At 36.8% G+C, this 25,640-nt stretch overlaps 2 protein-coding genes across 6 annotated transcripts; both read left to right on the top strand.

The window, feature by feature from the left end:
• The first annotated feature begins 118 nt into the window (after positions 1-118).
• On the top strand, positions 119-1,673 carry LOC126598471 (uncharacterized). Its single transcript, XM_050264838.1, has 2 exons — positions 119-389; positions 1,308-1,673. The coding sequence occupies exons 1-2, from the start codon at positions 232-234 to the stop codon at positions 1,561-1,563; spliced, it is 414 nt and encodes a 137-aa protein (XP_050120795.1). The 5' UTR covers positions 119-231; the 3' UTR covers positions 1,564-1,673.
• Positions 1,674-5,341: 3,668 nt separating this feature from the next.
• On the top strand, positions 5,342-23,953 carry LOC126598203 (callose synthase 1-like). 5 transcript variants are annotated; one of them, XM_050264673.1, is made up of 44 exons: positions 5,342-5,534; positions 5,626-5,672; positions 6,052-6,282; positions 6,653-6,753; positions 7,130-7,251; positions 7,347-7,440; positions 7,538-7,648; positions 7,728-7,844; positions 7,930-8,022; positions 8,119-8,210; positions 8,426-8,552; positions 9,054-9,191; positions 9,295-9,371; positions 9,452-9,545; positions 9,879-10,001; positions 10,150-10,267; positions 10,568-10,902; positions 11,081-11,133; positions 11,236-11,296; positions 13,038-13,119; positions 13,194-13,243; positions 13,341-13,427; positions 14,236-14,376; positions 14,476-14,570; positions 14,680-14,767; positions 14,990-15,150; positions 15,246-15,369; positions 15,460-15,557; positions 15,995-16,127; positions 16,351-16,502; positions 17,234-17,343; positions 17,423-17,548; positions 17,653-17,721; positions 17,824-18,013; positions 18,513-18,672; positions 18,888-19,007; positions 19,686-19,804; positions 19,952-20,035; positions 21,317-21,429; positions 21,519-21,748; positions 21,831-22,625; positions 22,718-22,768; positions 23,226-23,411; positions 23,517-23,953. In XM_050264673.1, exons 3-44 carry the CDS (start codon positions 6,096-6,098, stop codon positions 23,766-23,768), a joined length of 5,859 nt encoding a protein of 1,952 aa, XP_050120630.1. In that variant the 5' UTR covers positions 5,342-5,534; positions 5,626-5,672; positions 6,052-6,095; the 3' UTR covers positions 23,769-23,953. The 5 variants fall into 5 exon arrangements, with proteins under 5 accessions (XP_050120630.1, XP_050120627.1, XP_050120628.1 ...); XM_050264670.1 differs by having other exon boundaries at positions 5,620-5,672; XM_050264671.1 differs by having other exon boundaries at positions 5,614-5,672.
• Positions 23,954-25,640: the final 1,687 nt, after the last annotated feature.

The following is a 25,640-nucleotide window of genomic DNA, read 5'->3' as shown; positions in this document are numbered from 1 at the left end:
GTGAATAATATCATCCGAAACAAATTAAAAAAGAAGAGGAGCTCCACATAATTTCCGAAATTATAAAAACAAAATAAAGGAAAAACCAGTTTTGGACGGATGGAAAAAGGTAAAAGCTTTGCTGGGAAGTGGTAAAAACTTGAGGCCCAAAAAAAATAAAATTATTTTGAAGAAAGTCCAAACGTGTGATACTTGGTTGTTCGTTGTGTGATTGTGTGGAAGTGCAGGAAAATGGCAAGATCTGTGTTGTTGGGTGGAGGCGGAGCGCCACCATCCCATAATTCCGATTGCCGGCGGCTTCTGCTTCGTCCAATCGCGGTAGCACCTCAGACTTCCCTCAAACTCGGCGCCGTTAAAGCAGCAGCAGCACCACCGACTATCCATTGCAGGTAGTTTAATTTCCCAATTCTGAGGAAAATTGTGCATTTATTATATCCTTTGTTTGCGGATGAGAATCAAGACCTCTAGTCTAGTTTCAGGGCATTCTCTGGTAATTGAATTGGGGAGTAAAAGTTGGTTAATTGTAATCCAAATTTAACAAAACGCCTTGTATGAGATCTTCCTTCAATTTGATTTCATGGCAATTTGTCTGTTAACTTTCACCCTAGTTTATACTTTTTGACGGAAGTTAATGATAGGGACCAATGGTGCACGTTTTGCTAAACTTAGGGACCTCAGTTATCAAATTTTTAGTCATGAGAGCAATTGTAAACCATGGTAAAAGTTGAAGAACTAATTTTCACAAATATAGACATTATGTTGATGTAATGTAATAACTTTAAACAATCATGTTTTAGTTAGCTAGCCTACAGCGGCATTAAACATTCGTGCTTTGACAAAAAATAAGCCTAGGGTGCTGCTCTCAATAACATTTGACTTCATTTATATCACTAGGACCCCAGATTTCAGAAGAATTGTTACTTTATGGATGAATGCTTTTTTGTCACTTGTTTACTTGCTGGGTCACATCCAAATCCAATGCGGATGGACTGTTTTGATCTTGTGGATGGTGTCCGTCAAGGAGGAAGAAAGTGCTTCATAACCATGGCCATGGGGTCTCAATATATACCTTGACAACTAGCACTGTTTTCCGCGGTTGGTAGTTACTTTCTGAACAATTGATTTGAGTATCGTGGTTGGTACTTCATTCTGTAAACTTACATTTGTTGTTTGCTTGATTAGTTGTCTGAACAAGTAGAAAATACGACGGTTGTTTGTCATATACTGTATTTGTACGTGTCAATTTTTGGTCAACTATAATAGGTTTGCTGTATAGTATCCTAATTTTAGCTTCTTTCTTTTAACAGGTTCAACAAGAATGTTTTGGGATTGCAAATAAAGGAAACGAGGCACGCCGTGTCTGCATCAAACTCCAACCCTCCAGATGGAGATTGGACCAAGGATAAATCAGGTGAGGTTGAAACGAATGATGCTGCTCCCCAGGGCCCTCCTCCGCTAACCATTTTGGCTGGATTTCTAGTCCTTATTCTCGTGTTTTGGGTTCTTGGATCGATCCTAATGTGGGTGATTAGTCTTCTTTTTAGGTTGCCTCCGTCAAAATAGGAACATAATTTCGTCTCAACTTTGTTCGATCGTTATGCTGAAAAGCATGTACTAGTCCGGTATTTATGAATAGCAGACGTGTTTTATTGGATTGCATATTTGTGATTCCATTCCTCGGTGTTTGTGTGGACTGAATTGGGTGGATGGATGGTGCAATGTAAAACCTGAAACCTATGTAGAATCAAATACAACACCTGATAAAGACACATGGTTACGTGCAATGTATTGTATTGTCGAGTAGTCAAATACGTCAATCACAATTGAAAGATTGAGGAGAAATGCTCTAACTACCTCATCCAGATGCTGAATCGACTTCGTCGGATAAAAGTTAGATGTGGGGTACTGATCAAGTTTGCCATGGATGCATTGCATTTTGCATGATACAAGTCTCAAGTCTCCAGTCTCTGTGCTGTTTAGTTGCATGTCCTGATCGATAACAAATTAAGGTAAGTGATTAGGTTAGTCATACATTTAGTGTACATGATAAAAGATAAGTGATTAGTCTTAATCAATGGGACCCACAACACAATGACTAACATATATAATGTATAATGTGTACATAAAAATATATATATATATATATCATGACATCTGCCATCATCCAAGTGACCATTGTTTGGTCTGGGTTTATAATAGATACTGAAATTATTGGTGTCACTTTCTCTCTCTCATGTTGGATGGTTTTCGTGCTCTTGCATGCTAATTACCAGCTGATTTTTTGAGCCGATAGAGAGAGTTTATATATATATATCTTTTGCTGATGCTAATACGTTCCTAACTTTTTTATGTTTTTCCTTTACAGAAAACAACTTTACCACATTTTCTCCATTGCTTTAAATTTGTCGCTTTATGTCTTTCTCCACGTGCCTTCTTTTGTTAAATTAACTAATTAATTAACACCACCTACTTGTATGCATGGATGCCACATATCAATTTCATAAAATGAGCAGTTTGCTCTAAAAGTTTTTATTTTTCTATTTATAAGAAATATGATATTCATTCATACAAAGAATAAACAAGTGCATAGAAAGATACCGTGCATTTATTTCGACGTCAGTAAAAACCTTGCAGCGGCCTTGCCGGGTCATATAACACGTACTTTAAAGTTTAAATTAAGCTAGCAAAATAGGTTTCCAAAAATTACCCAACCATAACATAGAGAAAATCAGTGTTGCCATATAAAAAAGGTGCATGTTAAGTTAGGTATCAAAGCTGTAGAAAGCAAAAGGTAACTTATTTAAAGGGATCGATTATTAAATTTAGAAGATACTTTTTCCACAGGTGAGCCAATAGCATAAACATGGATACATGCAGGGTAACCAAATATTTATATATATGTCACCATTGTCTTTTGTAGGCTGCAAAGTTTGGTGGATGATGGGACCCTGTTTTCTATGTATAGCCGTCTTTGCTCTTACCAATCTTATCTTATCTTCGAATATCATATTCCCTAAGGAGATGATTAGCATTTTATGAAAAAGAGCTTCATCTGTTATTTCTTGATGCCTAAGTAAGTAAGCACCACTTGCAAGAAGAGAAACTTTTCATGTAAAAAGATCATCACTCATCCAGAGAGATGTAAATGTGATTGTATTTATGTCAGATTTCTACAATAATTCTGTTGTAGGGTTTCAAGATTAAATATGGATTTTCAAGTAAGAAAAAGAATAAAATGAATAATATACGCAACCATGAAGTGTATAATTAGATGAATTGTGCATATTAGAATTGAGAGAAAATGAGCAATAGTTTTTTAATTATGATTGAATTATAGCTTTGGTTCTTAATTTAAAATCTTATTAAATAAAATTGACAAAACCATAAATGCATATATTTTTTTCTGCTACACATTCCTCTTTAATTATATATGTTGTTTTTGTTTGATTTATTGAATTTGATGACTAGAAACAACTTAAAAAATTGTGTGTCGAAATCATCCCCTCATAAAATTTGGAGCATTGTTCATTTCATGCCAATTCTGTAAGTTATCCAGCACAAGATAAAAAACATGAACCATTCTTTCTCTTAATCATCAACAAGAATCATATGATGACTAAACGGTTTGTAATAAAAAAAGGAATAGTTCTTTCGGATTAGTTTGTTTGTAAAGACGAACAAGCAACGATAGAAAGATTTCACCAAGATGGACCAACAAGATACAAGAGGTGCTAAATGGTTATATAAAACTTCATTTTAATCCTTGGTAAAGATGACTTTTAGATTAAAAGTTTAAAACCATGAGTAAGATCAAAATGTGTGCTTGTTGTCCTTTGTTGAACCATGTCCCACGCCTTTCAACATATGTTAACATCTGCCGAATGCTAATGAGACCCTTTATCGAGTGATGTCGACGCATCCTATTGAAGGATATTGACTTGTCTTGTTTGAGATATGTCAACAGGACATTTCATTGAACACGTTATAGGCACGAAAGGATCCTGTATCAATTTTCAAAGGGTCCTGGAAGTACCTTCACCAATTCTTAGACTGTAGTGGATTCTAAGACCACCCAAGTCCCAATATGGATTCACATGATCTTGTATCAATTTTCAAAGGGTCCTGGAAGTACCTTCACCAATTTTCTTAGACTCTAGTGGATCCTATAAGACCACCCAAGTCCCAATATGGATTCGCCTCTGGATCCAGGATTTTGGAAAGAAAGATAAGAGTCATAGAGAGATAGAGAGTTAAGAATGACTCTTTTTTATAGGATGATAAATAGAACAAACGGTTCGAATTATGATATATTCGTATATAAGGAAGAATGACTCTTACAAGTAGTTTGGCTTGTATAATGTCTCATCTATAATAGTATAATGTCTCGTGTATAATAGTATAATGTCATGTAAATGAGTAATTATATAGAAAAATGATATTCATACATTTATTTTTGCACCTTTGTTAATTTTTTTGCTATTGATTTTTTTCAATTTATTCGATCAAATGATCAAAAATTAAGAAAAGTATGAAACAAGTAAAAATAAATCCGTAGATAGCATTACCGATAATATATGGGCCCAAACTAGAAAAGAGGAGAGAATTCACAAAATTTGAGACGGGTTTGGGTCGTATGTGTCTGACGAAAAGGAGAAATAAACAATTTGATTGGGAAGTGGGGGAGGAGGGGAGAATGTAACTGAACGACAAGGGATGGTCGTAAAATAAAGAACATAGGACGGCCGACCTCGCCCCACCACGCGCCTCCCTTTCAAAAGTACAAAAAGAAAAGGGATTTTCCATGTCAGATTCTACAAGTGCCCTTCATTTTTCTCCAACAGGCCCCCACACCAAGTACCAATCAATAGTAGCCATTGTACTGGAAAGACGTCATCTTCGGATCTTTTCAGTCAAAATCATCGGAAGTGATTTGAACCTTTAAAATTTTATTCAATAACAAAAAATTATAATTTGTTTGTTATCAAAATAAGTAGACCGTTAGATAAAAATTCAAAGTTCCAAATCACTTGATCCGGTGAGGTGTAAGAGATCCGAATCTCTTTCCCATTATACCAGATCGCAGAGAGGAGAGAGAATACAGAGATAAACTAAAGTGAAGACGTGCCCCATTTACCCATTATACCAGAATTGCGTCGACTTGGAGACACTTCGTAGGTCTAGATTTATGTAGTGTATGCTTAACATTTTATTTATTTGATAACAAAAATGCACTCTGCCACTCTCTCTCTAAAGTGTCAGTGTCAGTGTCAGTCTCTCTCTCAAGTCAAGTGTGTGAGAGGAGAGAGAGTGCATGTGTTTATTTTTACTTGCTTTAAATAAAAGCGCTTTTCTTTGTTCTTTCTTCTTGCTTATTTCCTCGTCTTTCTTGTTCGCTCTGCTTTCCCCTTGCTCCTGAAACTTGCCAGAAGTTACACACTTGCTCCTCCCTCACCATCATATCATATGCTGAGCGTCTCTGTGGCTGCCCAGACAATCTCAGTTGCTTTCAACTACAAGTAGAAATTGGAACAAAGGTAAATAAATCAAATCAAATCTTTCTACTTTGTATGTTTTCTTGTTTTGGTCTAGAAAGCTTTCCTTATCTCCCGCAAGGGCAAGGGCAAGGGCAAGGGCAAGGGCAAGTGCAACTGTGCAAGGGGAAGGGCAAGGTGGTTCGTTTCATTTCTCATCTTTTGGATTTCGATTTCATTCTGTTTTGCTGCTGCTAAAGAGTAAATACACGACTTGGAATATATGTTCAATACTTTCTTTTGAGGGTTTAGAGGTTTTGTTAATGGAAAGTAGGGAACTTTACTCAAAACATAGAGTTAACTGTTCGATTAGAATTAGACTCGGTTGAGCCTACTTCGTGGTTTTCATTGATTGCGATTTTTGAAATTTTTAAGACCAAATTTCTCTGCTTGCGTGACCCCATATTTACTTGGCATCCCAGTTGGGATTTTGGTTCAGTCACACCGATCGTTATGCGATTACGGAATTATGGGACTTCCCTCTTGTCCTGATATATGCATGTGTCATTGGTATCAACAGGTACACAACTTAGTTTGATTGGTCTTCGGGCTTAAAGTCTACTGATGGCGTATAGAAGAGGAGGGTTTGACGGCCAGCCGCCGAGGCGGATTCTGCGCACCCAGACTGCTGGGAGCTTTGGAGAGACCATGCTGGATAGTGAGGTGGTGCCTTCTTCCCTCTTCGAGATTGCTCCTATTCTCCGTGTTGCAAACGAAGTTGAGTCCAGGAATCCAAGAGTTGCCTATCTATGTGAGTTGCACTTGTTTCCTCACATCGTACACTTGTATTCTATTATCTATGTGTGTGTTTAGGGTAATGTTATCTTGCTCGATATATGACATATTATGTGGCCAAAGTGTCAATTTGAACTACACATTTAAATCACGATCCACCTAATTAGTAGTCTAAATTGACACTGTCTTATATACATCTCTTGTTTTTCTCACTCGTGAACTCTCAGTTTGTTTTTGCTATTTACCCCTTATTGTACTTAACAAGACAGGTTATGTTTCCAAAAATTTCATGATTGGACAATCTTTCGATAAATTCAATGGATTTTGTATGTACTTTATTATATGTATAGGAATCCAATCCATGTTAACGTCTATGTTGGAATTAGGTCGGTTCTATGCCTTTGAGAAAGCTCACAGACTAGATCCCACATCTAGTGGACGTGGTGTTCGCCAGTTTAAAACTGCACTTCTTCAGCGTCTAGAAAGGGTAAGCTTTAATTTCCCTTGGTATTTCCAACAACTTCATGTTTTCAGACATGTAATGGTCATCCAATAGCACTAGCAATAAACAAATAGGCATAAAGATAGAAATGATTCGTAAATAAGTAAGTAGAGTTTAAAAAAGAAGAAGAAATGACGTATGAATCATAAACGGTAGATTATTCTAAAAAAAGAAATTGAAAAATAATATGAGGACTGGAAGTTCAAAGTCCACATCGGACATGTTAAGGAATAAGTAGGTTTCTTCTGAAAGAAGTTCATAGTTTCTCGGAAAATATCCATTTTCTAATTTTTTCCAAGGATAGCTATTTCATATTTGGAATTGAGCAGAGATATTACTATTGTGATTTCATTCTTATCAGGAAAATGAAACAACACTGGCAGGAAGGGCAAAGAGTGATGCTCGGGAAATGCAGAGTTTTTATCGAGATTACTACAAAAAATACATTCAAGCTTTGCAGCATGCTACTGATAAAGCAGATCGGTCTGTCTCTAGGAGTGTAGACGTGTTCTTTGTTTGATTGAAGAGTTGCTACGTTGTTTTACTTTAGGTTCTTAAGCTTCTTTTTCCTTACACAGGGCACAACTTACAAAAGCATACCAAACTGCTGCTGTTTTATTTGAGGTTTTGAAGGCTGTCAATCAGACGGAGGCTGTTGAAGTAGCTGAGGAGGTGAAATATAATTTTTTGACCAGCAAATTTTGTGCAATACTAATCTTTTTTATTTGTTTCCTTCGTTGTAAGAATATCTGTATTTTTGGTCCTGTAGATTTTGGAAGCTCATACCAAGGTTGAAGAAAAACAGCAGATATATGTACCTTACAATATCCTTCCTCTTGATCCTGATAGTCAAAATCAGGCGATCATGAGATATCCTGAGGTTTCAACCTGTTCATGTAGTGCAATTTTTTTTATAAATTTCATAAGACTACAGGTAAAACATTGCCTCTTGTTGACAGATTCATGCTACTGTTTCTGCACTCCGGAACACCAGGGGTCTTCCATGGCCGCAGGGCCACAAGAAGAAAGTAGATGAAGATATTCTAGACTGGCTTCAGGCCATGTTTGGTTTTCAGGTGCGTGACTAATCAAACTGAATGTCATAAATTACTGAGTTTTTCGTCTTTCATCAGCAGGTATGCTCTGCTCATTAATGTACAGAAAGATAATGTGGCAAATCAAAGGGAACACTTGATTCTGCTGGTTGCTAATGTCCACATACGGCAATTGCCCAAGCCTGATCAACAGCCCAAGGTCTTTACCCTTCTCAGTTGCTTTATATTTCCATTTTCTGAACTTGTTTCCATCCCTTCTTACCTTACTTTATATGCCAAATCTTTTTCTTTATAGTTGGATGATCGAGCTTTAACGGATGTGATGAAGAAGCTTTTCAAAAATTACAAAAAGTGGTGTAAATACCTGGATCGGAAAAGTAGCCTGTGGTGAGGAATCCTATTTAAAACATAGTAATTTACTAATTTAGTATAATACCGATCTGTTCTTAGAAATGTTAAGTGGATTAGTGATAGTCTTCTATAAGCGGCATTAAACTTGCTTTGTTTACTCAGTGGTTATAGTAATTCAATGCAATATTATGATGTTCTTCTTTCCTTTTGTTCCATTCTATTAACACACAAACGCTGCTTTTAACTGGCAGGTTGCCAACTATTCAGCAGGAAGTACAGCAACGAAAGTTGCTATACATGGGTTTATATCTTCTTATATGGGGAGAAGCTGCAAATTTGAGATTCATGCCAGAATGTCTTTGCTATATTTATCATCATGTACGCTTTAAGATGTCTTTGTTACCTTGCTTTATATTCCTGCAATGCAATTTAAAAAGCTTATACTTTACACATCTTGTAGCATTGTATTTCTTAGAAAGTATAACATTCTTTTTCAATTGGAAGGGTGATAAACCTCTTGAAGCTATGTAATCTGTCTGTAGGTCAGTGAATTATGCCATTTTTATGATATATGTAATTAGAGAGGCAAGTTAGTAAGTTACAATAAGTTCTTAAACTTTATCTTATCTGCTCAGTGTTTCTGTTAAACAATTTCATAAGAAATCACAAGGTTATTATATACTAATGAGTTTAAAATGATAAATTTTCAGGTTCAAAGTTATTTTACGGGAAACATTTGACAATTTCATGTTTTGTAGTTATATATATTGCATAAGTTATATTATTCTTACCATGTAATCATTATCATTCCTTAGCCAAGCCGTAGTACTGGGGATAAAGCCTATGTTATATTTAGCAGTTGTACTTTACACTTTGCAGATGGCATTTGAATTGTATGGAATGCTAGCTGGGAGTGTTAGTCCAATGACAGGTGAGCACATAAAGCCAGCCTATGGTGGAGAGGATGAGGCCTTTTTGTCAAAAGTAGTCACTCCAATATATGATACAATAGCAAAGGTGTTGCTTCTGCTACCTTTATTTGATTCACTAGAATTTCTTGCTGCCCTTTTGACATCTTATTGAGTCATAGCTCGCTAAATTTTTTGCTTGTTCTTTACAGGAGGCTAAAAGGAGCAAAGGAGGAAAATCAAAGCATTCCCAATGGAGAAATTACGACGACTTGAATGAATATTTTTGGTACATGTTTTTCGTTGTTTATGTTGCTTTGTCCAATGAAAGACTGTACATTACTAAAACATTTTGGTATGAAATTGTAGGTCAGTTGATTGTTTTAAGCTAGGCTGGCCTATGCGTGCAGATGCTGATTTCTTTTGCCCGCCTATCGACGATATTCAAGTTGACAAAGATGAGGTAAGCTGTAATTGTGGTTGTGGATATAAAATATTCTTTTTCATTCTCTCGTTGTTGTTCATCCATGATTTCAGTAGATCACTACTGAAACCAGGGAAAACTCAGTTGTGAACTGTAGCAATTCAACCATAGGTATCTGTTATAATAATATTTTAAAATTTAGTTAGTCTCTATAGGAAAACTTAAAAGCTTCCACTTTTGTAAATGTTTTAAGCGGGAATCAGATTAATCAGGTCAAAAAAAGTTTTCTTTAAAATTACTAAATCTATTTTCTTTCTCATCATACTCATTGGTTTAAATGTTTTTCTTTATTTTGGAAATTTATGATTTCAGAGAAAGAAACCGTTCACTGGGGATCGATGGATTGGCAAAGTCAACTTTGTTGAAATACGCTCATTTTGGCACATTTTCAGAAGTTTTGATAGGATGTGGAGCTTTTATATACTGAGTTTACAGGTAATTTTTATTTTTCACCTCTCCCAGACCCTGCGTAAAGCGGGAGCCTTGTGCACTGGGTACGACCTTTACGACCGACTTATTTTCTCTCCTATGTTTTTGTCTATTTAATCTTAGGACTTATGTGAAAAATAATAATTTTTTTTAGGCAATGATCATTGTTGCTTGGAATGGGTCGGGGGACTTAGGTTCCATGTTTGAGGGTGATGTCTTTAAGAAAGTGCTGAGTATCTTCGTAACTGCTGCCATATTGAAGCTTGCACATGGTAAATAAAATCATGTGACTTACTATTGCTATTGTTGGTTTATTATTTTTATTTAGTTTATCAAACAATTCACATCCAAATAATTTAAGGCAATAACATAAAATAACATACACATGCAAAATCCAAGATGGAAGAACTATGTGACTTAGTCCAGCAGGAAAACCACAAAAGCAAAGAAAAAGAACAAATAAGACACCATACAAGACTTGATTTTGGAATTTGGAGTTGCACAAGACTCGTTCAAGGACCTTCTAAATTTTGTAATTAACTGTTCTTTCATCTTTTCATTTTCTTTTACAGCTGTTCTTGATTTAATTTTGAGCTGGAAGGCTAGGCAAAGCATGTCATTCTTTGTCAAGCTAAGATATGTCTTGAAGGCTGTTTCAGCTGCAGCATGGGTCATTGTTTTACCAGTGACTTACGCCTATAGTTGGAAAGATCCTCCCGGATTTGCACGGACCATCAAAAACTGGTTTGGCAATGGTCCAAGTTCAAATTCCTTGTTCATTTTGGCTGTTGTCATCTACTTATCTCCAAACATGCTCTCTGGATTGTTGTTTATGTTCCCATTCATTCGCCGGTTTCTTGAAAGGTCAAACATAAAGCTTGTGATGCTCATGATGTGGTGGTCTCAGGTATGAGATGGACCTTGTAAGAAAATTTCTATAAATCATTTTGTGGGGACTGAAGCAATAACCACTTGCTTCTGGATATGATGCCTCAATCGATCATTTCCCAGCCGTTTAGTTTTTGTTCTCTTATTGCTTCTTCAGCATATCACCTCAGTCTAATACATCATTTGATATCTTGCAGACTCGGCTTTATGTTGGAAGGGGAATGCATGAAAGCTCAGTTTCCCTTTTCAAGTAAGCAACTAAGCATACGGCTGTTGATTTATCTTTTCTTTCTATTGGACGGCTTGGGCTAGATATTTATCTCTCATTGTTACTGACTGATTTTGTTTATAGGTATACCCTTTTTTGGGTTCTCCTGCTTGTGTCAAAATTAGCCTTCAGTTACTATGTAGAGGTATTATTTTAGTCCATCTTCAACTTTCACAAGCATCCGCATGCTGCTTTAAAGAAGTTTGTGATAAATGTTTGTATACATTTTCTCCCTCATGTTTTGCATACCTTATGTCCATGTATATTTAATTTTTACTCTGGTGACATAGAAGGATTTAAAGTCTATTTGGGTATCAGAATACTGATAAAGGTCGTACCCAATGCACAAGGCTCCCGCTTTACGCAGGGTCTGGGAGAGGTGAATGTCGGCTAGCCTTACCTCCATTTATGGAGAGGCTGCTCCCAAGTCTCGAACCCGAGACCTACCGCTCATGGGCGAAGGCACTTGCCATCGCACCAAGTGCGACCTCTGGGTATCAAAATACTGATGAACTAGAAAAATGCATAATAAACTTATGATGTTGTCACACTTATCATGTTGCCACAGATTTTATTATATGTAATCATTTATCTAATTTGAGTTTTATCTACTACTTTTGAAAAATAGCAGCCTGTTTGAAATGCTTCAGTATTCTTGTCGTAGTGTTGTGTAAAAGATGAAGACAAATGTTAGATTGGTGGTGGGCAAGAGGAAAGTGTTAGATTCTGGGAGGATTTGTTGCTGGGAGAACAGCCTTTGAAGTCACTTTTCCGCGGGTTTTAAGGTTATCCTAATTTCATAGTATAGTCAGTGCCAGGCTTGTATTTATTTCTTTTTCTTCGGGGAGTTAGGATTTTGGATTCAGAGGAATTTAAATGAAGTTGAGGTAGACCAATTATCAGCCTTGTCTACCATTGTAGAAAGTTCGTTTGTATGTAGTCAGAGAGGATTTGAGGTGTTGGTGGCTGGAATCCTCAGGCAAGTCCTCCTGCATGTCATTGTTCAGATTTTTAGTTGATACTTTTCATCTATCAGGCTTTAATCCAGCTAGGGAGATTTGGGAAGTAAAGGTTCCTACTGAGGTGAAGATTTTGGGATGGCTAGTGGCTCACAAGTATTGTGCGATTTGGTTGGGGTGCCCGTTTGGCCTACATGGGTATCCGTTAGTAGTTAGTTATGTGTCAATGATGATGAGTGGTGTTAATTGGGGTGGTGATGGTGATGATGGAGTACCCATGGTGTACCTTGCCCATCCCTACTCACAGAAGAGTTAATACATGTGAGTTGCTTAAAAAAAGGAGACTTAATTGTTGTCTATGTCGTAGTTCGTGTAGTATATTAGACCATCTTTTTGTTCATTGTCCAGTAGCTCTCTGTTTGTGGCATTTATTATTCAGGGAGGTTAAAGTGTGTTGGGTAATGATATCAAATGGGTGCCATTCCTTGCTTAGTGAAAGACTTACTATTTTTGTTAGAGAGGAAAGAAGGCTGGAGTTTTACGGGGTTTATGCAGGATTGCTATCTTGTGGACGGTTTGGATGGACAGGAAGATGAGGAATTTTAACAATTATAAGGGGGAGATGGTGGGGGTGGAAGAGCTTTGGGAGAGGGTGAGGCTTCTGTTTTCACTTTGGGAAACCGTTTCATCATAATTCAGGGATCATTCTCTTCCACTATTTGGCTAGATCTGAAGGCAGCTATAGGATAATCTTGGTTGAGGCTTTTGTAGATGTCTTTCTTGTGTGATAAGTTGTATATTTTGGTTCATGGTCAACTCCTTTTGAGTTTTTGTATTTTATTATCTGTTAATAAATTTGTTTCCCCTGAGAAAAAAAAGTTGGTGCAAAATTGATTGAATAATGTCATTTATTTTTCTTTGTTACAGATTAGGCCTCTTGTAAAACCAACTAAAGATATCATGAGGGTTCACATAAGGACCTACCAATGGCATGAGTTCTTCCCTCAAGGTAAATGCACGAGTCGAATAAACTTCCTTGTATTATTCAGATGGTTTATGATGTCATTATTTGAACCTTTTCAGCTAAGAATAACATTGGTGTGGTGATTGCGCTATGGGCTCCCATTGTTCTTGTATGTTAATCTTTATCGCATTTTTACGTCAGTGTCTATCATCCACTTTGTTGTGTTCATTTTACTAAACAAGAAGTTATTTTAATTTTCTCTGTAGGTATACTTTATGGATACTCAAATTTGGTATGCCATATTTTCAACAATATTCGGGGGTATATATGGTGCATTTCGCCGTCTTGGAGAGGTTTGTGGAGTTTTATTTTCTCTATAAATCATATTCCTTATGTTAGTTTCTATATTGAATCGATGAAGCTCAATAAGTCCAGTCTTCCATGGCCCAACCATCACTTTGGGGGATTTTATTTGAAAAGTAAAAGGAACCTGGATTGTTAGAATGACTTGATATCGAGTCATGGTGAATCTACAATGGACTCTCAATGCCTCCATTGGGGTTTATTTTAACTTTTAACTTTTCCCAGTATGATTTCTTAGGAAAAAAATTGGAGATATATTAATAGACACTGTGAGGTTCTTGCCGTTTGACAGCGAGAAAACTTGGCTTTCTGCAAAATAGGGAGTGTGATCCTCAGTTAGTCAATACCAGCAGTGTTTTCAATAGAATTTCTCGTACATGGTAGTTCTTTTTTCTCTTTTTCTTATTGTGACGACAAGTCAAATCTTCAGATTTTGTTTATTTTTTCATTGAAGACTGGCTCTTTTATTATTGTAGTCCCAACATATACCTATATATCTGTATTTATAGATCTACAGTAGATGATTCAAATTATTGAGCTACAAAAGCAGAGTGGGCTCCATGAGCGATCCCCTTTTCCGAAAGAAAACTTGTGTTCCTTCTCTGGAACATGGTTAAAAGCACGAAAGAGTTTCTTCCTCTCACAATTTATTTGCTACATTGAACTTAACATGAAGTTATTGTCTAGAAATTCTAGACTAAGAAGTACAATACGGTCATCTGCTTCATGTGTTTTTTCTTGCACTAATTGTAGGTTTTTGGAACTTAAAAAACCTTACCAGATGTTTCTTTCTTTCAGATTCGAACACTGGGAATGTTGCGATCTCGATTTGAATCACTGCCAGGTGCTTTTAATAATTTTTTGATTCCAGTGGAAAGGATTGAGCAGACTAAAAAGAAGGGAATACTAAAAGCCACGTTCTCTCGCAAGTTTGATAAGGTTTGATCACTGTTCTGCCTTCAATACAGAAATTGGTACCTTTCTTTGTTAAGCTCTGAAAGAACATTTGCGTCATTGTATCTTGGCTGCTTGTTTCAGACCCCATCTAGTAAAGAGAAGGAAGCAGCAAAGTTTGCACAGATGTGGAACGAAATAATTAGCAGTTTCAGAGAAGAGGATCTGATAAGTGATAGGTAAACATGCAAGGAAATGCGTTCTTTAGTTTGGAATGAATGTTGATTTCCAATGTTTTACGCTATGGATAAAACAGTTGAAGTTAGAGTACTTGTTTTTGTTTTGCAGGGAGAAGAACTTGTTGCTCGTCCCATATGGGGCTGACCCAGATTTAGCAGACCTCATCCAGTGGCCTCCTTTTCTGCTTGCTAGCAAGGTCTGTCTTATTATGAATTTTTTTTCCATTAGTCTTACCAAGACCATGAGCGGTAGGTCTCGGGTTCGAGCCTTGGGAGCAGCCTCTCCATAAATGGGGGTAAGGCTAGCCGACATTCACCTCTCCCAGACCCTGCGTAAAACGGGAGCCTTGTGCACTGGGTACGACCTTTTTAGTCTTACCAAGACCAATAAATGTACTCACTTTGCACTAATTTTATAGATCCCAATAGCACTGGACATGGCAAAAGACAGCAAAGATAAAGACCGTGAGCTGAAAAAGAGAATGAGTACTGACAATTATATGCGCTGTGCTATTCGCGAATGCTATCTCTCTTTTAGAAGTATTATTAACTCTTTGGTCAGTGGAGCTCGTGAAAAGAAGTGAGTACAATTTTACTTGAATTAGAACTGAAATAACAGAAAAGGTAACTTCATCTGCCAGATTTTGTTATCTTCCTGATGTTTCCTTTGCCCAGGGTTATAAGTGATATCTTCACCATAGTTGACGATCATATTGACAAGGGAAATCTGACAACAGAGTTCAATATGAGTGCTCTTCCAAGTCTCCATGAACAATTTGTTAAGTTAATTGAATATCTGGTATTCTTCTTTGACAATAAACTTTCACATATATCTGTTGATGAATCAAGGTAGTAGTTAGTCCCAACCATCTCTTTCTGATGAATACAGATGGAAAACAAACAAGAGGACAAGGACCAGGTCGTAATTGTCTTGCTTAACATGTTAGAGGTTGTGACAAGAGACATAATGGAGGATGAAATTCCCAAGTAAATGACTTTGATCCCAATATCTCAAATATGTAAAAAAATTTGACGTTCCCCTTAATTTTTCCTTTATATATATATACATACACACACACACTAGAGAAAATTTTTTATTTTTGTTTTTGAAATAGAAGGAGAGAGGAAGAGAGTGATAGAGAGTGTGGGAGTGGGAAGGTTTTTATTTTTATTTTTTATTTTTTATTTTTTTAATTAGAGATATGTTAGGATTACATGTAAGTAAGGCTTTGAAAAAAAACAGCAAAATTTGGTTGCATGAAATTACATTTCTGTCCCATATTTCTTATTCATGTTATGTTTTTATTAGAGGGTTAAACTGGTAATTTCATAGGGTTTTGGTTGACAATGAGTGGTTTATTAATTAGTAGATATATATATATATATATTTTTTTTTTAATTTATTATTATTTATTTTAATGCAGCTTGCTAGATTCAAGTCATGGATCATATGGAAAAGATGAGGGAATGACACCCCTTGATCAACGGGATACATATTTCGGTGAACTGAATTTCCCATTCCAAGTGTCCACAAAAACAGCAGATTGGAAAGAAAAGGTAATGTTTCCTTAAGAATATTTTGATTTCAGTGCTGTTTATAGGATTAGCTGCAGGCATCTTGCCGTTGCCCAGAATATTAATGCTATTTATGTTTAGAGGACGACCCCTTCTAGTGTAGGCCTTTCCTATCTGGTTTCTCAGTCCGAAAATTTATTGTTCATATCTTCTTATATTCATATATTTTCTCTCTCCTCATAATTGAGTCCATTATCTTCTGCAGATCAGAAGGCTACATCTATTACTTACAGAGAAAGAGTCTGCTATGGATGTCCCATCCAACTTGGAAGCAAGAAGGCGCATTTCTTTCTTTTCCAACTCGTTGTTTATGGACATGCCTCCCGCACCTAAAGTTCGAAATATGCTTTCGTTCTCGTACGTTCTCTTCAATTTAGACTTTCTTAATTGTTTTTTCATTTTTACTTTTACAGGTGACCAGTAGTGTCAATTATTGTCATGCCCTTGGACATAGGATAATTTTTCTTTATCATTTCTCAAGCTGAGGCTGTGATTATCAGCCAGGTGTTGACACAGGATATGAAGTGGATAACTTTTTGTACTAAACCAGTCTGATCAACTAAACCATTTGCAGAAGCGTAGACAATTCATAAATTTAGCATCATCACTACACCATTGTGTCACTGTTGAGTGTTGAGACAAGAATGGAAATTACGATGTTGAACTGTACTTGACACATCTTCACATTACTATCATGTAAATTGCAAAGTGGAGTAACACAAAAGTTAGCACTAAGATGGCCATGTATGCACACAATACTTAGTTTCAAGTAAATTGCAAGTTGGAGTAACACAAAATTACCAAATTGAACTCCAACGACCATGTATGCACTAAGATATATGTGTAATAAAATACTGTTAGTTAATCAGAATAAACAATGCCCAATCGATTTTCATCTTACACAATTGCATATAATCTTTCAAGTGAAATAATCTATAAGTTAGGGAGATATCTTTTGTTTCATCCTGAACCACTTCATAATAACAATAAGTTGTAGAAAATAGTATGGCAGGTGTATTTATCCTTTTTGGGGAGTAAATTATTTTGATAGCTATATTTTGCCTGACATGGTTTTGATTACTCCATAGGGTTTTGACACCATACCATTCAGAAGAAGTTCTTTTCTCCATAAATCATCTGGAAAGGCAGAATGAAGATGGTGTCTCTATCCTCTTTTACTTGCAGAAGATCTTTCCAGGTTAGTTGTTTTCTGTTTATTGTTTTGCATTTTGTCTGAACTACTTTTTTTGTATTTATTAATCCATGATTGATTACAGATGAATGGACTAACTTTCTTGAGCGGGTCAAGTGCGAAAATGAGGAAGAACTCAGAGCAAACGATGAATTGGAAGAGAAACTCCGTCTATGGGCATCCTATCGAGGCCAAACATTGACAAAAACTGGTATAAGCAGATGCAGATCTCTCTCCTTCTCTTTAAAACTTGATTGATGTGTTAATTTACTTATGTATGATTTGAGTTGTCTTCTCCTATTCTCTCAATTAAAGTACGAGGTATGATGTATTACCGGAAAGCTTTGGAACTTCAGGCCTTCCTGGATATGGCAAAAGATGAAGGTAATCAAGCTTAGTTGGTATTGTATATCTTTAATTACCAATTACCATATCTCTTGTACAGTTAAGTTTCGGAATGCTGATTTCAATTTTCCTCATTATTAGAGCTAATGGCTGGCTATAAGGCTGCTGAATCAACTATTGAGGAACACTCAAAAGCAGAAGGGTCACTTTTGGCACAATGCCAGGCGGTGGTCGATATGAAATTCTCATATGTTGTGTCATGCCAACAATATGGAATTCACAAGCGATCTGGGGATGCTCGTTCCAAAGACATTTTGAAACTTATGGCAACGTATGTTCTTTAGTATCTAGTTAAATACTTTTTTCTGTCTGTGAAATGTATACTAATAGTGCAGTCTAATAGATTAAGCAAACTTGTGCTTGGTAGTTATACTAACCAAGGCAAAGCTTTAAATAGATCACAAATTAAAAAAGAAGGTCCTAACGATTTTTCAGGAAAAATATTATTTGAGGTTAAAATGGTAAGTGGACGCATAATTAATATAACCCAAAAAAAAAAAAAAAACCTATTTGTATCCCGTTATTTGATAAAATTTGTTGGTTACTATTGGTCCCAAAAGTTCCAGCAGTTACTAAATGATTGACCTCTTCAGGTCCAACTTTTGCTCCTCCTAATTGAAAAGGAAAAAGAATGTTGTGTTTTAATTTTCAATGTGATGATATTTTAAGTTTAAATACACTTGTTGTCATGAACTCAAAAAGTATGCTTGTGGAGTTTTGTTGCTTATAGAAGCAGTCATGTTTATATCGCTTTATTTTCCCTGTTGCAGTTATCCATCTCTTCGAGTAGCTTACATTGATGAGGTAGAGAAAACTAGCGAGGATAAATCCAAAAAGAACGTTTGGAAGGTCTACTATTCGGCTCTTGTAAAGGCGGCTCCTCCAACTAAGTCAGTTGATTCTTCTGATCCAGTTCAAAGGTTGGATCAGGTAATAATTTGAATAACGTTCAGTATTGGATAGTGGCAGTACTTTTATATGGAAATTTGAGACCTCTGTGGCTGAGCTTCATAGACCTGTAAGAGATTCATGCTTCTAGTGTTTGTTGTTTTATGGAAATACAACAATAGGCAACTCTAACATTGCAACACATCTTCTGTACATGAAAATGCTTTATAATGGATTGTCTAAACCTTCTTTTACAGGATATTTATAGGATAAAGCTTCCTGGACCTGCAATTTTGGGAGAGGGAAAGCCAGAAAATCAAAACCATGCCATCATTTTCACACGTGGGGAAGGCTTGCAAACAATTGATATGAATCAGGTACACACACAAAAGATCATATGTACATGCTTTGTGCTGACAAATAGAGAACAAGAAGGGTTTAAGTGAACGATACTTCTCCAATATGGAGGATGGGCTGTGAAAGGGATCAGAAAATGTAAAGTACAAATTACATTAAATCAGACTTTTCTAGAATGTTATATCAATCTTAACTTCTTAAGTCAACCCTCCTATAGTTGAGTTAATCTTGTTTAATTAGGCTAAGTATGCAAACACTTTGTGTGTGCCTGAGAGAATGTATATACTATTAGTGAACATAAAGGAGAGTAGGCATGTGGGGCCATAGAGAGGAAGGGACAATGAAAGATGTGGATGAATAAAGTCACTGGGTTTAACCCAATGCTGAGGGTTGGGAGGGTGACGGGTAGGACTAGGTTAGGTCCAGGGTTCAGAACCTTCAAACGTAACCCAGAAAACGAGGTGGATGAACTCTTTTACCTGCTATTAATCCTCACATTTAGAGTAGCTAGCACTACTTTGTGTGAAGTGAGTTGGGTTTTTTCGGGAAAGAAAGTTTGATATGAGATAAGACCGCCACACTAAAATAGGGTTTTGACATCGCTTACTGTATAGGTATGAATTCTGTCTGCTTGTACTTCTTGGAAAGTTGGAAACTCAGTCTCCTAGTCTAATGACATTGTTGTATCTATTCAACAGGATAATTACTTGGAAGAAGCATTCAAAATGAGGAACTTGCTGCAAGAATTTCTTGAGAAGCATGATGGTGTTAGATTCCCGACAATACTTGGACTTAGGGAGCATATTTTCACTGGAAGGTATATGTTGTTGCTCTGAAGCAGGATTTCCAGTGCAAATAGTAATTAAGACTGGATTTCCAGTGCAAATAGTAATTAAGACTCCATAGATATTTGTTCTTTGGTGAGCGTGCTTGTGGCTTATCATATCTTCTGATAATTTTGCAGTGTTTCATCTCTTGCATGGTTTATGTCGAATCAAGAGACTAGTTTTGTAACTATCGGGCAGAGATTGCTGGCTAATCCTCTGAGGTAAGAGTCTTGAATTTCGATTATTTTCCTTTTGCAAAACTTCTGGTATACTATTCGAAAATATGTTTACTTTATTTTTGCAATTTGCATCCAAAATGAGATTTAGCTGTCATAATGTGTTACCTGTTTGTTCGATGCAAGTCTCATACCGACTGTGATTTTATGCAGATTGCATGTTTTTCATATCCAACATTCATTCAGTTCATATTAGTTCATTTGTATGAGGTGGCGGATGATATTTGTTTACTCTTTTGGTTTGGTAGGAATGGTCATGTTTATTTTCAGTCAAAAGTAAAACAATTTTTTTTTTCTTTCATGATCATTCATGCTATTTTGTTTTTGTTAAATTTGATCCCCTCTCAGGTGGTTAAAATATGTGAGGATGTGAAGAATATCCCACATTGTAAAGTTAAGAAACCTTGCATGGGCTTGAAAGAAATTGTGATATTCCCCACATTGCCAATTTTTTTGTTTGGACCTCAACTTCCCATGTGGTATCAAACCCAAGTTTCTCCACGTATAAAGCTCAATGGTCCCACGTGCTCCATGTCACCCAATTAAAATTGATTACATGTTAGGCTAGAAATTTCTGTGCACATGAGGGGGTGTGTGAGGATGTGAAGGCACATCGGAAAGCTAAAAAGCCTTGGGCAGCTTATAAGGAATTTGCCTGCTGACCCCTCCCCACCACACAAACACACACAAAATTGGCTGTATTACTGAATGTGTACGCCAAACTTCTGGCAACATACTAGGTTAATTTTAGAAAATGAATCTTATGTGTGCAATCGTAACATTAGTTACCTTGCTTTAACAACCACCACAACAACAACAACAACAACAAAGCCTTATCCCACTAGGTGGGGTCAACTATATGAAATCATGGAATGCCATTGCGCTCGGTTTTGTGCCATGTCTTCTGTTAGATCCAAGTAGTCCAAGTCTTTTCTTAGAGTCTTTTTCCAAGTCTTCCTAGGTCTTCCTCTACCCGTTATGTTTAAGTAATGATCGATTACTAATTCTTGTTCCTCTTTTAAACTCATATCCCAATATTTGTTGGAATAAGTGTACGCAAAAAATTGATCAAAAATCAGGGACAGATAGAGCTTGATTTTGTTATGTAGATGGAATTGTTAACGTAAGTGTATGATGTTAGATGTTTATTTTTGTTGTGCTTTTCTTGATGCTTTTCCAGACACACAATCCACAACTTTTCAGTTACCATACGTTTTCTTATCTAGTTGAAGTCTGCTGAATCCAAAATTGTTGTTGCCCATTCAGAGTTAGATTCCACTATGGTCATCCAGATGTATTTGATCGACTGTTTCATCTGACTAGAGGGGGTATCAGCAAAGCTTCCAAAGTCATCAACTTAAGCGAGGACATATTTGCAGGCATTCTTATTGCTTTGTTTAAGACTCCCCCCCCCCCCCCCCCCCCCCAGAATGATAGTGAACCAATTTAACATATTTGTTGTCTGCAGGTTTCAATTCTACAGTACGTGAAGGCAGCGTCACTCATCATGAATATATACAAGTAGGTAAAGGACGAGATGTTGGCCTCAACCAAATCTCAATTTTTGAGGCAAAGATAGCTAATGGGAATGGCGAACAGACACTGAGTCGTGACATCTATAGACTTGGGCATCGATTTGATTTCTTCCGAATGCTATCCTGCTACGTCACTACAATTGGTTTCTATTTCAGCACTTTAGTATGTACCCAGTCTACCTTTCTCTTCAATTATAATATAATCCTTTCCCGTTATCTCAAATGTTTTGTTTCTGGTTTGACAGTTGACTGTGCTTACGGTCTATGTTTTTCTCTACGGTCGCCTTTATCTTGTTCTCAGTGGACTTGAAAAAGGATTGAGTACTCAGCGAGGTATTCGAGACAATAAACCTCTTCAAGTAGCTCTTGCTTCTCAGTCTGTTGTGCAAATTGGATTTTTGATGGCCTTGCCTATGGTTATGGAAATTGGTTTGGAAAAGGGGTTCCGTACTGCACTTAGCGATTTTGTATTGATGCAATTACAATTGGCTCCGGTGTTTTTCACATTTTCTCTTGGTACAAAGACCCACTATTATGGAAAGACTTTGCTTCATGGAGGTGCAGAATACAGAGGAACGGGTCGTAGCTTTGTAGTGTTTCATGCCAAGTTTGCTGATAACTACAGGCTCTACTCTAGAAGTCACTTTGTCAAGGGCATTGAGTTATTGATTCTGCTTGTGGTATACCACCTATTTGGCCGTTCATATAAAAGTGGAGTTGTATATATTCTCATTACAATACAGATATGGTTCATGGTTGGAACATGGCTTTTTGCTCCTTTCCTCTTCAATCCATCAGGGTTTGAGTGGCAAAAGATTGTTGATGACTGGACAGATTGGAAAAAGTGGATAAACAATCATGGAGGGATTGGTGTATCACCAGACAAGAGCTGGGAATCCTGGTGGGAAAAAGAACATGAGCATCTTCTGTACTCCGGGATACGTGGCATCGTTGCTGAGATATTATTAGCATTGCGCTTTTTCATTTACCAGTATGGGCTAGTCTATCACCTTAACATCACAAACAACAAAAGTTTCCTGGTATATCATTTCTTGACCTATATATATGCATTCCAAATAACTGTTTTATTTATTATACGGGTGTATTAATTTACTTTTCAATGCACATGTAGGTATATGGTGTTTCGTGGCTCGTGATCATTCTAGTTTTGTGTCTGATGAAGGTGCGTAGTAAAATTTCTGGACTCCTAATATATATCTTGAAGCAAAGCCATATTTCTCTGTTTATAGATTTATATTTATTGCAACATTGTATGATGTCAATCATGAGTTGTTTTATGGGCATAACTTACCACGCAGAGGCTTTCTTTGTTATTGCACTGAGAAGAAACTGAGGCATTTTGCATTTGCTTTGGGTTTGAAAATTCAAAATCTGTCTTTTGAGAAGTTAAGGAAATATTTTCTTTCGTGTATTTTCAGAAAAATAGTTCACACGTTTGCTTTCGTTTCATGTACTTTCAGAGAAAAGTCCCGTTGACTCTTTTCTTGCATATTTTGCATGCAAGGAAAAATTTACTTGGTTTTTACTAACTGTTTTGTTTGGCAGACTAAATGTATGAGTACGACAATGAAAAGTAAATTTGCTGCCTTTTATTTGACAGTTTGGCTCAACTTTTTCAGGCTGTGTCTGCTGGAAGGCGACGATTAAGTGCAGACTATCAGCTTTTGTTTCGACTGGTTAAGGGATTTATATTTATTACATTTTTAGCCATCTTCATTACCTTAATAGTGGTCCCTCATATGACACTTCGGGATGTTGTAGTGTGCATTCTTGCCTTCATGCCAACTGGATGGGGATTGCTTTTGGTTAGTAAATTGTTTTTCTCCGTTTCTCTGTGTGTTATTTTGCAAACTTACTCTTTCCTGTTCTTCTCAAGTAATTCCATTGTTTTTTTGTTTTGTTTCTTACAGATTGCGCAAGCTTGTAAGCCACTAATTAAACGAGCAGGGTTTTGGGAATCAGTTCAAACACTTGCTCGCGGTTATGAAATAATCATTGGATTGCTTCTTTTTACCCCGGTTGCATTCTTGGCTTGGTTTCCGTTTGTTTCCGAATTCCAGACGCGAATGCTCTTCAACCAAGCATTCAGCAGAGGTTTACAGATCTCACGTATTCTTGGAGGACAAAAGAAGGGCTCTCACTCCTCCAACAATAATGAATAGTTGCATTCAGATTCCAAAGGGATGGCCTCATTTATCTCTCGATGTAGATATAGCACCATTGCTTGCTCAAATAGATAACTCTCTTTGTAATTTTGTTTTCTTGGAAGCATTAGAATATATGTAATGAAATACACAGGTAAATGTATATTTTTGCCTAAATTGACAATTTCAGACCTTTTGACGTATATTTTAGACACCATCAATTTGTGTTTGTAATTAAAAAAAAAAATCATTTGATGAATAGGGGCTTTAGCTAGGTGAAGGTGATGGCAATGGAGTTGAAACTTTAGGCAAAAAGTAACGTGAAAGTCTTTCAAGGATTTCAACGAAATTTTGATAGAATTGACGTCGAAGATGAATTTGTTGTTCGGAGCAAAAGGATAGGGTTGAAATTGATTGAATTTGAAGAATGTGTTTCGAATGGTACTGGGACTATTTGTGATAAAAAGTCTAATACCTGATAGCAAATCGCGGCAGGTCGCAGCATCAAACTACCGAGTGTAGAGCGACTAGATAGATCCACTATATAATATATAGATGTTTACTTCATCAATTTGGGTAGCTTTTTCCCCCTTCAACAGTAGTAACAATTTTCATTTCGAAATACTCTCGAATGCAACGCTACAAGAACCAAAGCAATCCAGAGGTTATGATAATTAAGGGAAGACAATCACACGCCAAAGTAGTACATAAACCGCCGAATAGCAAAATTAACTCCTAAATAATCTATCATCATGATACATAGTAATTTAATAAGCGATCGATGACGTAAATTGCATGCGAAAATAAAACTGAACGTTCAAGATGAGATTGAATGATCGTCATGTTGGTGGTAATCTTGACCATCAGCTTCAGCAGTAGACCCAGCAGCCCTCTGGGGAAGACCCTCCGCAGAGATCGCTCATTATTCGTTTGCCTTGATCGTGATTTGGGGGCAATGAAGAATATCGGAGAGTGAGGGTGTGCTCATGATGATGCGCATGACCAAGAGTTTCAGGCAACGCAGCGCACTGGAGATGGAGATCGTATTTGCAGTGGACGCAGTGGAAGGCGAAACAATTAGAGCCCTACTCAGCACAGGCATCGCATTTGAACTCGCCGTATTCGTAGGGAGGGTTGGAGACGAGAGTGAGAGGGTGTTGGGGGTGAGACTTGTGTTTTATTTGTCGGGGGAGCTCGAAGCACAAGTCGTGGAGGTAAAACTGGCACTTGGACTTGCTGCATTTGTAAGCTGTAAGTACCTGAGTTCATCATCAACTCCAGGTCACATCCCGAGCAGATGATAATTTCATCATCTTCTTCTTGCACTTGAAATGAGCACAACTCATGGCGGTGGCTGAAATGCTTCACCATCGCCACTGCCATTGCATCGATCGATCTTTCTAAGTCTCTCAATCGGTTTCTCCTTGGATTGGATGATCAACGTTCTAGTTAATTTCTTACGGATTAATCAATAATTATAGATGATGAAGAAGTTGAAGTAGATACGTTAGTTGTGCTCACATCGTGCGGTCAACTAATATGTGGTCATATAAAGTGGTAGGAATAACAAGATTCGATTAATCTGTTTTGTGTAAGAAATATGAAGAAAGTTAGTTTCACCGTAATATTAATCTCTAATTTGATAATATGAAAGTAGTTCAACCTCTTAGAAGGTTTGTACTTTCAGTCTTTCATCAATATGACTCTTTTACTTTTACATCCTCAAACCCCTCACATACGTGTGGTTAACGTTCAAGTTAAGCACGTGAATAATATAATGAGGTAACAAGGAGCACATGTGGTTGTTGGGCTTCACACATGGAATAACCTAATCTGATACCATAAAGAAAATTGAGGTTCCATCATAAAACCAAGTGGCAAGTTGGGGAG

This window comes from Malus sylvestris, chromosome 2 (genome assembly GCF_916048215.2).
Source record: "Malus sylvestris chromosome 2, drMalSylv7.2, whole genome shotgun sequence".
Lineage (NCBI taxonomy): Eukaryota > Viridiplantae > Streptophyta > Magnoliopsida > Rosales > Rosaceae > Malus > Malus sylvestris.
Note: the sequence above shows the minus strand (reverse complement) of the source record. Positions and strands in the feature narration are given on the sequence as shown.

Bases quoted from the DNA above. Each gene is read 5' to 3' on its own strand.
- LOC126598203 (XM_050264669.1), top strand. From the start codon at position 6,096: ATGGCGTATAGAAGAGGAGGGTTTGACGGCCAGCCGCCGAGGCGGATT. The intron at 8,023-8,118 runs GTCTTTACCCTT...TTTTCTTTATAG, and splicing joins AGCCTGATCAACAGCCCAAG to TTGGATGATCGAGCTTTAAC. The intron at 10,268-10,567 runs GTAAATAAAATC...TTTCTTTTACAG, and splicing joins CATATTGAAGCTTGCACATG to CTGTTCTTGATTTAATTTTG.
- LOC126598471 (XM_050264838.1), top strand. From the start codon at position 232: ATGGCAAGATCTGTGTTGTTGGGTGGAGGCGGAGCGCCACCATCCCAT. The intron at 390-1,307 runs GTAGTTTAATTT...TTCTTTTAACAG, and splicing joins CCACCGACTATCCATTGCAG to GTTCAACAAGAATGTTTTGG.